The following is a 15,757-nucleotide window of genomic DNA, read 5'->3' as shown; positions in this document are numbered from 1 at the left end:
GTCTTTGGGTCCTTTCACACGGGGCGGATCAGTGCTGATCCGCCCCGTGGATATCCGTTTGCTCAGCGGGGATCACCCGTCGATCCCCGCTGAGCAGAGAGATGACAGGTCCGTCTCTGCACACTGCGCAGGGACAGACCTGTCACAGTGCCGCTCTCCCCTATGGGAGATCGGATGACGACGGGCCGCAGTGTCCGTCGTCACCCGATCCACAGACGGATGGAAAAATAGCTTTTTCCTCCGTCACACTTTTTCGGATCGGAGCGGGTCGGATGTCAGCGGACATGTCACCGCTGACATCCGACGCTCCATAGAGATCTATGGAGCATCCGTTCAGGTCCGCCTGAAAAACTGACAGGTGGGCCTGAACGAATCGTCAGTGTGAAAGGGGCCTTAGGCTAGTGCACAAGACATGTAAATCACCTGTCATTCACAGAAATGACAAAAACAGTTTTTATAGTTTTATTTCACTGAAAAAAGATATGAGGATTGCTCAGAGCTGCTCTTTTCAGTATTCATGTTTCTGTGCTTTGTGCAAATTCTTTGTTGTGGAGCTGCCTTGTGCATAAAAACACGTCCCTTTCAAAATGTGTTTAGTGTTCATGCACAGAGATCCTTTTGCCAACTCTTCCTAAAAATCCTTCCTCCTGGCAGCAGTGTTTTGCCTGAAATGCCTGCCACTTGTAAATGTTTGTTGGGCATTTATTTTATTGGCCCAAAAATTTATTATGCTTGTTGAAATTAATTTACACTGAAGCGCTAAATTTGCCTAGCGTTAAAACACATTTGTACGCATTTAGAATGGCCAAGTGGTGTGTTTTTTTTTTTTTGTTTTTCTTCTTCTGCTCCTGCATACAGTGTTCATAGTTTTTTTTTTTTTTCCTGCACTAAACGCCGCTTCCTCTAAATGCCTCTAAAAACTGTGTGCATTGACACATAGGCTAACATGCAGGGGTGTTTAGAGGCAGGAAACCCCAGAAACCTCTAGGAGGAGCTGAAAAAACATCCAGTGTGTGAGGCCATAAAGAAGAGTTTATACCTAATGTGTTTTAAAATTGCACAGTTGTGTATGCAAGCATTTCACTAACCACTAGGAAAACTGGCTGCACATATCTCGGAAGTTGTTTGGAGTTTATGCATTTGTATTTATTGATGTATTATGTGTTTTACAGTATGCAGTGTGAGCCTATTAACTGTCTGATCCATCTGCATTTCTTGTTTGCAGGATGAAACTGGTGCCTATATAATAGACAGGGACCCCACATACTTTGGGCCAGTGTTGAACTATTTGAGACATGGGAAACTGGTGATAAATAAAAACCTAGCCGAAGAAGGTAAGCTGTTCTTAAAGTATCCTCTACCCTTTTTTAAATGTGTGTGTGTGTGTGTGTATTTAATGAGCTGTTACACAAATGGTTTGTATTTGTCCATTTAGTCCAGTCCTGAGACTTGCGTTGCTAAGGTTGACACCGCTTTCTATGTTACCATTGGCCAACTGTACTTTCAGTTTACGTGTTCCAAATACTTTTTTAGGTACATCAAAATAATGTGTTCTGGATGAACCTTTTGCACACTGCTATACACCCTTTTCTTCTAGCAAACCTTACACAAAAACAGGTATTTTTAGTTTGCATGTATTGTAATACATGGTTATGGCACCCAGGTGCATCAAAGCAATTCCTCTCTGGCCAGTCCATACTCTATGCTCTGCAAATGCTCCGATGGATATAGTGCCAAATTGGGCAAATAGACTTGACACAAGCTGTAGGCAAGGTACAGGTCTGGTTATGGACCTGGACTAAATGATATAGATATATCGGTGCTCAAATCCCAATACCCTATTTCTCTTGCATAGTCCAGACCAGATCTGTACCTTTCTTACAACTTGTGTCTATTTGCCCTATATTGGCATTATATCCACTGGAGTATTTGCAGAGTAGGGACTGGACAGAGAGGGATTCCTTTGATGCAGCTGACCAAACCAAACACATATTTTACAACTTATAGGAGCTAAAACTTGTTTTTGTACAAAGTTTGCTAGAAAGGGTGTAGAGCAGTGTGAAAGAGGTTCATCCAGAATTTTTAGTGTTCGCATGTGGTCATACCCCTTTAGCACCCGATGGGTTAAATAAATGCATAAGCTATTGGCATTTGAGCACAAGTATATTTAATTTCTATATCCAAACAGTGAAAGTCTGTACAGTTCATGCAGTGGCAACTTTTTTTTTTTTTTTTTTTTTTTACAAAGCATGAACACAAAAGCTTTTTCCCCTGCCAGCCAACTGCAGAGAAGGACCCTTGCTCTCTGTATCATAGCAGTGGTATCTCTGTAGCTGTCCAACACACCCCCTACTGTGTGTGAGCAATTTGAATGAAAAAAAAAAAAAGATCTTATTTCCCCATTAACACTCTTTTTTTAATAATCGCCAAATAATACACACCAAACTATAGCTGACGCATGTAGACATCCAACTCTCATCCACCCTCTGGCTTTTACACTCTCTTTTGGCAATGAGGCATTTTTTAGGCATTTAGCCTAGGCTGAAGAACCCAGACAGCACACATCCCCCTTCCCCCAGTGGCACCCTGGTTGAAAGGCTGGTCTAGAGCAAATAACTAGAGCATGACATTTTCTTTGGAGCAATTAGTACACCTGAGACCTATTTCTTGAAATGGCCATTTGCACTAATGTGTATATAATCACTAAGGAAATATGTCACTACAGAGTGGCACTGTGGACCATCAGTAGAATAGACACTGCCACGTTCTATTAGTAACCAGAAAGTAGTTAACAAAAGAAGATGGCTGTATGTATTTTTGAATAAAGCTGTACACATTTTATTGATTTAAATATTGGTGCCTGAAAAGTCTTTGTTTTGTTAACTTCTTTCTAATACTTATATAGACTAGTATTGGTATAGTAGGGGCTGTATGTTAAACTTTGTCTTAGGGCTAGTTTACACTTCAAAACATGGCTTTGGACATGCTTCGTTAAAGCTCTCTGAACGCCAGTCAAAGCTCCTGTCACTAAATATAATGGTTAGCTTACAGTCCTGCTTACACCTGCTTTTGCATGGGGCTTCAAGAGATTTTAGCTATAGACTTCTATGGAGGGTTTTAAGATGCTTTGAAGCACCATTGAATCTACATGGGGTAAAATATTTGAAGCAAAGCCGAAGAGAAACAAAAGCAGGTGTAAACAGGACTGTAAGCTAACCATTTTATTTAGTGACAGGAGCTTTGACTAGCGTTCAGAGAGCTTTAAAAAAGCCTGTTCGAAGCCTTGTTGAAGCCAAAGCAAGTGTTAATTAGCCCTTACTCTTGTGAAAAATCAGATTGAAAAAGAAAACTGCAGTGGTATCATTTTGAACCCAACACAACCCATCTATGTCCCCTAAAAAATAGTGTGTGTGTGTCAGAGACTGGTGGTATACAAAAAGTTAAACTATAGGTATAATTATAAAGTAGCATTATATTGTCAGGAGTAGAAAACACAAACCTAAAGAGGACCATACCAAGTTCCAGAATCAAAAAAAAGTCAGGGTAAGAGGACTAGACACCCATTTACGCCCCAATTTGTCAAAGATGAAGTTTCCTCTGGAGTGCAAAGGTAAGCTTATATAAAGGCAATATGCCATTTATCAGCTGAATCTAAGTGGGACAGGTTGTTTCTTTCCAAGATAAAAGAATAGGCTTCTTAGTGAAGAAGTACAATATACGTAACAAGCGCATATCCTGGGAACAGTTGGTTCACCAAAAATACCTAACAAGCTATATTTGGGTTCAGAGTATTAGGTAAGCCCAAAACTGTGGAAAAGAACAAGCCCAGCTCGGACCAAACTGCATGGACTCCCTCCAGCCTCATTCCCACAGCCTCTGAAGCTCTCAGGTGTATAAGCCAGTCTTAAACATCCAAAAGAGAGTGAGGTGGCTTTGAAAATACCTTTTATTTGAATAATGCTATCCCTGAGCTCTTATATGTATCAAACCACTTGGACTTGCCCGAATATACAACTTACTGAGGAAGCTGGTCTAACGGGTCTGAGCAGCAGCAGCAAACCTAGGATTGGAGTCAGACATTAGAACAGAATAATATTCTGAAATCAATTTAGCAGTGTCCAGCTTCCACAGTAATTTCTCCAATGGAGGTAAACATTGTGGAGAAGGGGAGCCAAATTGGGCCCTAAGAGCATGTCTGAGCTGAAGGTAATAAAATGAGGTGGGTAAGTTGAAGCCTATTCTCAGCTAAGTGAATGAATTGAGGCCCTGCTCAGTATAAAAATGAAGGTATTTGACATCTCTGGGGATCCAATGCTGTGGGTCAGGGATCTTAAGAAGTTTATTCAATATAGGGTTGTACCCAAATGAATTATTAGGAGAGGCAGTCCATACAGCCTTAGAAAAGCGAGTCACTATAGTAGTAAAGGGACAGTGTGGTTCTCAGCATAGTCGTTCCAGGGCAATTGGGTACTCACCTGCGATAAATGTTGTGTAAGGATTCAAAGGATGAAATTATGGCAGCTTTAGTAGTTGTACAGGCATTAGCCAAAGATGGATGCAACCAATCCATGCACCACCACCAGCTGGGAAGCAAGATGATGCAAGTAAAAATTGGGGAAGGCCAAACCTGCCAAATGAGAGGGCAATTTCAAAATCTCCAAGGCCATCTTTGGCGCATGACAGTTCCACAGAAAACTCGTGCAAGTGGAATCAATTTGACTAAAAAAGCATTTTCGGGATTTTACATGGAGAGTTGGCCATCACATAGGAGTTTTTTGGTAAAAAATCATCTTCAGCAAATTGACTCTGCCTAGTCATGATTCTTTATTTGGCTAGTCGCTTTCTAAAATGGGCATTGGGGTATGCTTGGCAACAGCTTTGGATGCTGGACCCCACTGGACTGGAAGATTGCGGGGCTAGCTGAGAAAGTAGCCTTTTGGATTTGGGCTCAGCATTGTGATGCTTTACAGACCCTTGTGTACTGTTGGTTAGCCACACAGTGCTTTCTGGGTCTTGAGATGTGGCTCAACCTTTGGTGTGACCTTGTCTCTGAAGACTCAGTGGATAAGGCCAGCTGGGCTGAAGAATTGGGAGCTACTTCTTGGTGGACACTCCTTTACGGTTTCCTCCACTGCTGGTTTTCACTGTAGCAAGGATTATGGCTGATGGAACTGATCATTCTCATAATCTAATTGGTGTGCTACAGATGTAGTTTTTCCCAGCATTTAGCTTGGAGGAAGCACCAGACCACTGCTGCTACTGAAGTACCACGTGGATCAGCTGATCTCTGGTCTTGTTCCTCTGCCTGTCTGCAGTGACTTGGTCATCTCTGGCCATTTGCAACCCTCCTCAGCATCGGCTTCCTAGGTTTGTGATTACTCTAGGCCTTGCCTCACTTTGCCTAGTTTTCTACTATGTGGTGCAACATTGGTTCTCAAAGACAGATTGCAGTCTGGCTGCTACCTTAGCCTATATGCTTCTACTGGTTTTGGGGGCACTTTACTTGCTTGCACTCTAAAACTTGGGGCCCCTGTTATAGGACCATCCTCATAGGAGGCTTTTTCAGTTCTGTTGAGTGGGCCTGAAGCCTTCCCTGTGTCCTCAAGGACTTCATGTCCACTTTGGACTTTGTATGCAATTACTAGTACAGTCTACTTCTAGAGGCTCTAGGTGCACTCCTGTGCCATCTTTAGCGTAATCCAGCTCTGACCCTCCTGGACCTTCAACTCAAAATGTACCTGAGGCTCCTGTTTGTCCTTTCATTTTGATTGAGTCCCCAACAGTCTACACCTGGAGAGGCTTTTTTTTTTTTTTTAAATCTAAAGTTTTATAAGGGATAATTTTATCCTGTTTGATGCAGTAAATGCTACCATGCATTTAGAGAATATACTTGTTGGTGTTTAGAGCTCTCACAGCTACTAGGACCTTTCCATAGGGGGGTAGACCTTCATTTCTTTGATCATTTGTAGCAAATATCTGGAGCTTTGTGATTTTTAGCTGTGACAGGATGTTTTTTGCATGGCGCTAATGTCTGGTCACATGCGTAGGGTAGCTTAGGTCTGTGCCTATCACGCTGAAGAACATCTGGCTCGATTTAACACTGATAAACATCTGATTAATGCTAATGAACATCTGGCCTCAGCCACTTCCCTCTACTGAGGAAACTTGCATCTAAAAGGTCGACAGGGTGTCCCTCCTTTTCCTAGTTGGAGTTGAAATTGAGAAAATTTGCCTGTTCAGGTCTACTCTTAAAGTGATACTAAAGGATTGTTTTTTTTATTTTTATTTTTTTAAATAACAAACGTCATACTTGCCTCCACTGTGCAGCTCATATTGCACAGAGTGGCCCTGAACATCCATTTCTTGGGGTCCCTTGGTGGCTCTTGCGGCTCCTCCCCCACATTAGATAACCCCCTTGGAGAAGCGCATAGGATGTATTAAGGTGATAAAAAACACGAGCCGTTACAACCTCTTTAAAACCATCCTTGGCAATGCCACTTGTGGTAGTATACATTTGCCCCCACACAAGAGGTCAGTGGAAAGGGCAGAATGACCCCTTTTATCTACTATAGTTTTAGCACATAGACAATCAGGCTTTCCATTCTCCAAGCTATAGGGCTCAAAATTGGACATTTAGTATGAAGGTCTCCTCCACTTCAGGTGCAGGGCTGTTTTATTCCTGGGTCGTTTTCTTCTCTGGAATTTTATCTAGGAGGCCTCATGTATCCATCAGCCTATTACTCCTCCCATTTAGGCATACAGCCTTTTGGTTTTACTGCATGGTTTCCTAGTTTTGTCTGTATTCTCCATACCCTGAGACCTCCGATTCTGGCTCTCGTAGAAAACTATTCTTGGGACTACCACTTGGACTCGCCACTCAAAAGTCCTTTTCCCTTCAGATAAGGCTTCACGTCTTGTGGTACTTGATACGCCTCAGCTCCTTCCCTCTACTGAGGCAACTTGCATCTAAAAGGTCCACAGGGAGTACCTCCTTTTCCTTGTTGGAATTTGACCATTCAGGGATCCTCAATGGGACCCTCCTGCAGAATTCGCTTCTCAGAGATGCTCTAAGTCGGAGAGCTATGGTCTTCTGAAGAATTCTCCCCAGATCCTTTTGCCTTCTCTTTTAGCTACCATCGGTTTCTGCAAACCTTGTGGGTCATTTCCTTCCAACCATCAAAATTGTTAGGCTGTGAGTATTCTTACACCCTTTGCTGTCTTGTGAGATTGGCATTCTTTTCTGGTAACTTTTTCCTCAATTCAAGAGTTAGGCTTGACCCCTTTGTGGTTGACTGGAGTTTTTCTTTTGGTCATGCCATCTCTCTATTTTAGTTTTCTGTAAAGTCAAGGGTTAGGAGTGCTAAACTTGAGCATTCTGATGTCGACCTGCTGGTCATATTTAAATAGATGGTTAGTCCTTTAGCTCATTGTTTCTTCAGGTGATGACATCCCCTAACAAAGATTATCTGTTTTAGCTCTGGAGCATCAGGATGATTCTCGGGGGCTCTCCCCTTGGAGCATTGCCCCGATTTTATGACTTCTTTTTGTTTTTTTGTCTCAAACTCCTGCAGGTGGCAATGTAACCCTGACTATTTCAGAATTACTGAATTCCTGTGTCCATCAATGGACTTAAAGAGCAAGTAAACTCTCCCACTCTGATGCTGCATTCCATGTTGTCCATTATACTAAGACCCGCTTCACACTGGGGCAGGCTAGTTTTAGCAGCTCTTTATATCAAATCTTTTTTTTATTTTATTTAATTTATATTCACAAATTCACAAATACAACCACAAAATAAATGCATGCAATAATTTCCCATACATATATATTTCTTTTCCCTCCCCCACCCATATCCCTCCACCCCCCAGACCTCTCCACCTCCTATTCCCCCACCCAATAATATTAGATACACATTACAGTCAACAACATATCAAGAATATAAGTAAATACAAAGTTAAACAGTCTACTCCTTCCTTTCTCCCTCCCACCTCCCCTCCCCATATTCACTCTCTCCTTCATCCATAACTCTTACATCCCTTTCACTCTTACTCACTACTCACACCACTTTCCCCAAATTTTAACAAACTTCCCATAACTACCTCTTTTCCTATATATGTATTCCTCCTTTTTTATTGTATCTTTAACTATTTCCATCCATTCCCTTACTATGGGTGCTTCCCTCCTCTGCCATTTATACGCAATTAATTTTCTCCCTTGAAAAAGGCATCTAATTACAGCTATATGGATATCCCCCAGGACCTCCTCCTCTTCTATCAATCCCATTATACAGATTTTAGCTTCTACTTCTAGTGATAACCTAAACACTTAATTTATTTTCCCTATTACTCCTTCGCAATATCTATATAATCTTGGGCATCGCCATATCATATGTATCAAGTCCCCTCTTCGATCTCCACATCTTGGACATTCTGCGTCTTGCCTACTCCCAAACCTAAACAACTTAAGAGGGGTATAATATACCCTGTGTATTAAGTACATTTGAGATATAATATGTGATGGAGATAATGAAACTTTCGCTCCCAGCGCCAAAACCCTCTCCCACTGTTCAACCGATATTGGGCCCACGTCTCTCTCCCATTTTACCCTTTTTTTTTCCTCTATTACCCCTTCTTGTTCTATTCTCTTTAAACACCCATTGATATCTGAGGTAACTCCTTTCGATGTATTACTATTTATAATTCTCCTGAGTACAGGCATCTTACTCCACTCCACAATCCATCCTCTAAATTGTACCTCCAACGCATGTTTAATTTGTATATAATTGAAGAAGGTATGGGCAGGTAACCCATATTCGTCCCTTAATTCCTGAAATGTTTTCAACCTCCCATCCCTATACAGTTGCGCTAAGAAGTGGACGCCCCTCCGATCCCATTCTACTAATCTCCCGATTTTTTTTAATTTCAACTACATTTTTATTTTCCCATATTGGGGAAAATTCCATATATCCTCTATATCCAAAAATTACTTTTACCTCCTCCCAGCATTTTACCATCAGTTGAACTGTAGGGCATCTGGTCCTAAATGAGCCGGCCTCCACCGCTTCCACAACCGTATCATGCGGGGTGTCTCTCCCCAGGGGGCAGCCTCCCTTCCCCTCTGCTACTGCTAGATTACCTCCTTTTCATATACTGTAATTGGGCAGCCAAAAAATAATATCTCATATTGGGTAATGCCAACCCTCCCAGTTCCCTTGGTCTCTGTAATACTTGTAAACTAATTCTTGCCACACCATTCTTCCATATTACTTCTCTAAACAAACTTTCCATTTTTTTAAACCAATATTTTGGAATCCAAACTGGTGAATTTTGTATGACATACAATATTTGAGGCATCCACACCATCTTAATTAAATTACACCTTCCGGCTACTGACAGGGGGAGGTTCTTCCATACTCTAATTTTCCGCTTTAATTTTGACATAAGTGGGACTAAATTCCCTGCTATATACTGCCTCGGATCTGACGTCATGTTCACTCCCAAGTACTTCATTTGCTTAACTATTTTAATTTGGGATACCTGTCCTGGCAATGGAGTATCCAGGGGATCCACTGGAAGGAGGACTGATTTTTCCCAGTTGATTTCAAGTCCAGAGAAATATCCAAATTCTTTTATCAATGTCATTGCTGCCACCAATGAGGGCCCCGTATCCCCCAAAAACAGCAGCACGTCGTCTGCATACATAGCGACCTTTTCCTCTTCATTCCCCCTTTTAAACCCCTGGATATCCTGCGCCTCTCTCAAGGCTATGGCCAGAGGCTCCACCGAGAGGGCGAAAAGCAGGGGAGACAAAGGGCACCCCTGTCTTGTCCCCCTCTCCAAGTGGAACCCCTCTGAGCATTCCCCATTTATCCTCACTTTCGCCCTTGGTCCTGTATACAGCACTCTTATCCATTGTATAAATCTCGGCCCAAATTGAAATTCCGCTAACGCCTTCCTCAAATAATGCCATTCCACACTATCGAAGTCTTTTGTCGCATCTAGGGACATGACTGCTCTACTCCCTTTATTTTCTGAAGGAATCGAATATTTAAATAGGCACGTCTCACATTCATATTTGTGGACCGCCCTGGGATAAACCCGGTTTGGTCCTGATGTACTAATTTTGTAATTATGTTTTTTACCCTTGTTGCAAGTACTTTTGCCAGAATCTTAACATCTGAACACAGTAACGATATAGATCTTTAAGATGCGGTCTCCTATTGGTTTTTCCCTTCTTTTGCCAAGACCACCACTGTGGCCTGCATCATTGATAGCGGCAACTGCCCCACTTCAAAGGCCCCATTGAACACCTGTAGGAGGGCAGGTAAAAGTATATCCCCAAATTTTTTATAAATCTCTATCGGCAGTCCATCCGGACCTGGGGCTTTCTGATTTATCATTTCTGCTGTTACTTTTTGCAACTCCTCCAGAGTCAATGGAGTCTCCAAGCGCTCCCTATCTTCCTCCGATAAACTAGGTAATGTTATTTTCCCGAAAAATTCCTGCATCTCCCCTTCTACATTGGGATTTGAAACTTTATATAATTCCTCGTAATATTTTCTAAAACTCTTCCACTATCTCAGGTGTTGACTTCCTTATACCTCCTTCCCTGTCAAAGATTGCTGGTATTATTGGTGATGAACTATTTGATTTAGCGATTAATGATAAAACCCTCCCCACTTGTTCCCCTTCACCAAAGAGGGTCTGCTTCTGGAACTGCCTTTTCTTCTCCTCTTTCTCCCATATAAATCTTTAATAATCTACCTGATTCTCCTCCCATTCCCTGTAACTCTCTTCTGAAGGGGCCCTTAAATACCTTTCTTCTGACCTCCTTACCTTCTCTTTTGCTTCGATTTCCTTAACTGTCCAATTTTTCTTAATCTGAGATATCTTTTTTATTAATTCCCCCCTTAGGAAGGCTTTCAGGGCGTCCCACATTATTCCCAAGGACGTAGATCCTGCGTTTATACTCAATAATTCTTTTAAATTCGCTATTACCCCCTCCGTGTTATCCATTAATTCTAACCAGAATGGATTTATTTTCCATTCCCTTCTACTGCATCCTCTCCCTATTGTCATTGAGAGCGTCATAGGTGAATGGTCTGAAATTCCCCTTGGTTCGTACTCCACCTTCTCCACCATCCCCAGCGCCTCTTCATTACATAGCACCATATCGATCCTGGACAAGGTGGAGTACGTCCTGGAATGGCAAGAATACTGTTTCCTTAAGGGGTTCCACCTCCTCCATATGTCCACAAAACCTGTTTCTTCACAGAATTGAAATAGCAACCCATTAGGTCCCTCCCTACTACCTGCCTTCTGTGGGAACCTGTCTATTTTTTGGTCCATTATCATGTTAAAGTCCCCTGCTATTATAACCGGGATTCCAGGCTTATCAATTATAAACTTCAACAGTTCATTTAATATTTCTGCATTAAATGGCGGTGGGATATACACACTTGCAATCACACATACTTTATCTTCTATACCACAAAAAAGAAACGCATATCTCCCTTTATCATCTATGATGCTCTGCCTGCAGGATAAACCCGATCCAGGATCTATCAGAACACTTACTCCCCTTGAATAAGAGGTGTACGTAGAATGATATTGTATCCTATACTTCCTGTGTCTTAACACACTGATTGTATCTCGATCCAGGTGGGTCTCCTGCAAACAGAGCATCCCATAGTTGCCCATATTTCCCATAGAAAATACCGCACGCCTCTTCAGCTGTTCCTTCACCCCCCGCACGTTCCAAGAACAAATTTTTACACTTTTAGTGAAATTCCCTACTTTACTACTTGCTCCCATGCTTAAACCCAATATCGCAATATCAACCTTCTATTCTCCATTCTGTGTACTTTCTCTGTGTTTTAACACGTGATCTCCCCCCTACTATTTTCCAGTGCTCCCTAGTTAGATCACCCTCACGTTTTATTTCTAGAATTTGCTATAATCCATACACACATTTTTAACACATTTTATAAAAGTTTGACAATTTATTGCCTTGTGCCTCACTCAATTTCATTTTCTTGTAACCTTTTCACTAACCACCATAATTATTGCTGTTCCACACATCAACTCTGTGCTTAAATATTTTTTGTGCGAGTGACAATCCTTTACCATGCCTTCCTATACCCTTCCTTAACCTTTCAACCTCCTTTCTCACACTATCATTCTTCCATTCAAACTCACCATCCCTTTTCTCTTTCCCTTTCCCCTCCCCACCCACCCCATACCCCACTTGGGGCCCTTCTATGGGGCTTCCAAAATGACCGTTTTTGCCTCCCAGAGTGATATATCCTTCCCGCCTACCCACCCTCCCAACCCACTCTTATTTCTAAGACAAAAAAAAAATCCCCTATTGCAGCCGAGAGGAAAAAAAAAAAGGGGGGGGGGAAGGAGACAAAAAGAGCAAAGTGGGAGCATTCCCCTTTAGTCCAAATCACGATCCGGAAATAGTGTCCATTTTCTTTCTGTTTTCATATTATATTATTCCCCTCTGTTGAAACTGACACTCATTTTTCTCCAGCCACAATTTAACTTCTTCTGGACTATTAAAGAATACAATTTCCCCCAATGCTGATACTCTCAACTTTGCCGGATAAAGTAGTGCATAGTTCACTTTGAGACTTTGCAATTTCCTTTTGCACTCTATAAATTTAGCTCTCTGTCTTTGCAGCTCGGGGGAAAAATCCGGATACAATGAAATCTTTATCCCATTATATTCAAGATTACTCAGTTCTCTTGCTTTTTGAAGGATAGCAATTTTATCTCTGTAGGACAGTAGTTGGATGATTATAGGTCTGGGCTGACTTCTTCCTGCCACCGTCCTAAACGGAATTCTATACGCCCTTTCAATTGCAAAGAATCTTGATAGCTTCTCGCTCCCTACTTTATCCTTTATCCATGTTTCCATAAATTCGATAAGGCTATTGCCTTCACTTTTCTCCGGGAGACCTAAGACTCTGATATTTTTTCTGCGTATAATATTTTCCATATTGTCCATTTTATCCATACACTCATTTAAATGGCCCTTCATCGCTTGCATCTCCTGTTTCAACAGAAACAAATCATCCTCCACCTGGCTGACTCTCCCCTCCAGGTCTGTAATGCGAACCGCAGCTTTCTGTACTTCATTTTTTAAATTTAACACATCTTCTCTTATCTGTTTTAATTGATCTGATACCTCATCCAGTGATAATTTACATGTATTAACCACAGATAAAATTTCTTTTAGAGATGGTTCTCTTCCTTTTACCAAAATTCCTCCTTCTACACCCATCTCAATGTCCTGTCCAATACCCTTCTCTATGGAGGGATTACTCACGGACTCCTGTGCTTCCAATATTCCACCTGTTACATCTATGGTGTCTAGTTGGGCTGCTGTATTTGCTGTTTTATTTAAACTTATCGGCAATGTTTCTGTCACCAATCCCTGGCTCTTCCTTCCAGCCGTTTGCACTGCCATTGTAATCTGCTGCCGCCCCTCTCCCATTTGCACATTCTTTTTAGGTGTTTGGTTTGGAGTCTGATTAGGTGTATGAGCATATCGCTCGAGTTTAGAAGCTGCGGCTGCAGCAGCAGCACCTGTCGGCCCAGATGAGTGACCAGCCTTATCCTTAGAACTGCGCAATACTTGTGTCCCATTGTGTGTGGCCGCCTCCTCCGCCCCCCTTTTCCTGGTCATACCTTATGGTCTGATGTCTCTTCCACCGCGGGGGGGGGGGGGGGGGGTAGCGCTCTATCCCGCCTTCCGCCTTTATTCCCTCTCTCAATGGGATTTTTTGCGTTGGGGATCGGTGGTTCTCTGTGGGAGAGCTGACTACGGTGGCCTCCACACTCCTCCGTTGTTGCGCCCTCCGCTGACCGGCCGCTCCGCTACGTTGCGGCGTCTCAGCGTCCCGGCTTCTCCTTCCCTCCTCCTCCTCCCCCACACTACCTCGGCTGCATCAGCTGCTGGAGCGGGCGGTAGGTCTGAGCCCGCCGCAACCTCTCACCCTGACATCCGGTCACGCCCCCCTGACTTAGCAGCTCTTTTTTGTAATTTTAGCGGTGCTATTCGGGCGCATTTAACCCCCGCTAGCGATTGAATAAAGAGTTAAATGTACCCGTGTAGTGCCGCTGCCGAATCTCTTTGCAGGTGCTTCGACAGCAGTGCCCATTCATTTCACTGGGCAGGAGAAGTGGAGGAGCGGTATGTACATGGCTCCTTCACCGCTCCAAAGATGCTGCTTGCTGCCACATGGGGTGTAGGTGGAAGCACTGAATGATTGTACAGTCTCGTGGGATTTGAGTGTTGTGCCGCAGGGAGCCCTATCAATGGACAGACAAGCACACAGAGTGCGCTGTGAACAGGAAGAAATGAGCATGCGCCAGTGATGTCATTACAAAGAACAAAACGGATTACAACAATAGTAAGCAAGTAAGGAGACCTCTACAAGCAGTGTTCATTAGGGTTTTTTATGTTTTAAATGGGATAAAGTTGTGGGGGAGAATTTACAACCACTTTAAAGAGTGATTTTACGTAGCGTACAAAAATAATTTTTGTATTTATTATAACAAGCACCCTTAATCCTCGGCTCCTTAAAATGGAGTTGTACAATTGACCTACCCCTGTATGTGTATGACTTGGTGATACATTCCATCTTTGAGTGACTTGGTGGTTTCATGCGTTTTGCAACTTGCCATCGTCTTCAAATGTATGTTGCACACTAAGGTTTTGGTTATATATATATATATATATATATATATATATATATATATATATATATATATATATATATATATATATATATATATATATATATATATATATATATTATACATTTTTTTTTTTGTCCGTGAACATGTATTTCTTTAGTTCTGTGTGTACATGTGTATTGTTTGGATGTTTCTATTGTTTTGGCTAGTTAGCATGATTCTTTTATGTGAAGCTCTTATCTTAAAGCGGTTCTTCACCCTAAAGGGGAAGTTCCGCTAGTCTGATCCCTCGCCCCCTCCAGTGCCACAATCGGCACCTTTCAGGGGGGAGGGGGGTGCAGGTATCTGCACCCACTTCCGGGCAGACCGCCGCAGACGCCCCCCCCCCCCCCCCCCCGTTGTATTCTGGGAAACAGTTTCCAGGACACAGCGGGGGATCTGAAGAGACGCGCAGCGCGAGTCGTGCATGCGCAGTAGGGAACCAGGCAGTGAAGCCGCCATGCTTCACTTCCCGATTCCCTGACAGAGGATGGCGGCGGTGGCAGCAGCGAGACGAGCGATCGCTCGTCATCTGCTGCCGACATCGCTGGACGCTGGGACAGGTAAGTGTGATTTTATTAAGTCAGCAGCTGCAATATTAGTAGCTGCTGGCTTTTAATATTTTTTTTTTTAGGTGCAGAACCACTTTAAGAGAAGTTTGGGAATACAAACAGTCATACTCCCCTGAATGGCTGCAGCACCAATCCCAACTGCAACTGTCCCCTGTGGCTCTACCCTGAGAGCTGAGCAACAAATTTCATTGTTTAGATGTCAGGAGATGCCTCCTCATTTTTTCTACAGAGGGTAATAGAAATTAGGAGGTCTAATTGCCTTTTAATCCTCTTCTCTGGACCAAGGAAGAGACTACAAGCTTCAAAACCTTCAGTTTCTAGGTGGATAAGGGAAGCCATTACAGTAGCATACAAAAGCTCAAGTATACCTGCATCAGCAAAGTTGAAGGCACACTCAAATAGAGCCTTGGCAACCTACTGGGCTGAAAAAGCAGGAGCCTC

General features: G+C 42.7%; 1 protein-coding gene across 6 annotated transcripts in view; it reads left to right on the top strand.

Annotated features, from left to right (window-relative positions):
* LOC143924687 (BTB/POZ domain-containing protein KCTD5) overlaps positions 1 to 15,757 on the top strand; it is a 156,050-nt gene that overhangs the window by 38,250 nt on the left and 102,043 nt on the right. For all 6 annotated transcript variants that reach the window (XR_013261908.1, XR_013261910.1, XR_013261909.1 and 3 more), the window contains exon 2: positions 1,226 to 1,334. Coding sequence is in view for 3 of the 6 variants with exons in the window: in XM_077449097.1 (XP_077305223.1) it covers positions 1,226 to 1,334 (109 nt within the window). In the remaining 3 variants the exon portion in view is untranslated. The remainder of the gene's footprint in view (positions 1 to 1,225; positions 1,335 to 15,757) is intronic.

This window comes from Lithobates pipiens, unplaced genomic scaffold (genome assembly GCF_037356315.1).
Source record: "Lithobates pipiens isolate NorthernLeopardFrog02 unplaced genomic scaffold, aLitPip1_a1.2 Scaffold_22, whole genome shotgun sequence".
Lineage (NCBI taxonomy): Eukaryota > Metazoa > Chordata > Amphibia > Anura > Ranidae > Lithobates > Lithobates pipiens.
The sequence above is the reverse complement of the archived record's forward strand: the minus strand, read 5'-3'. Positions and strand labels throughout refer to the sequence as shown.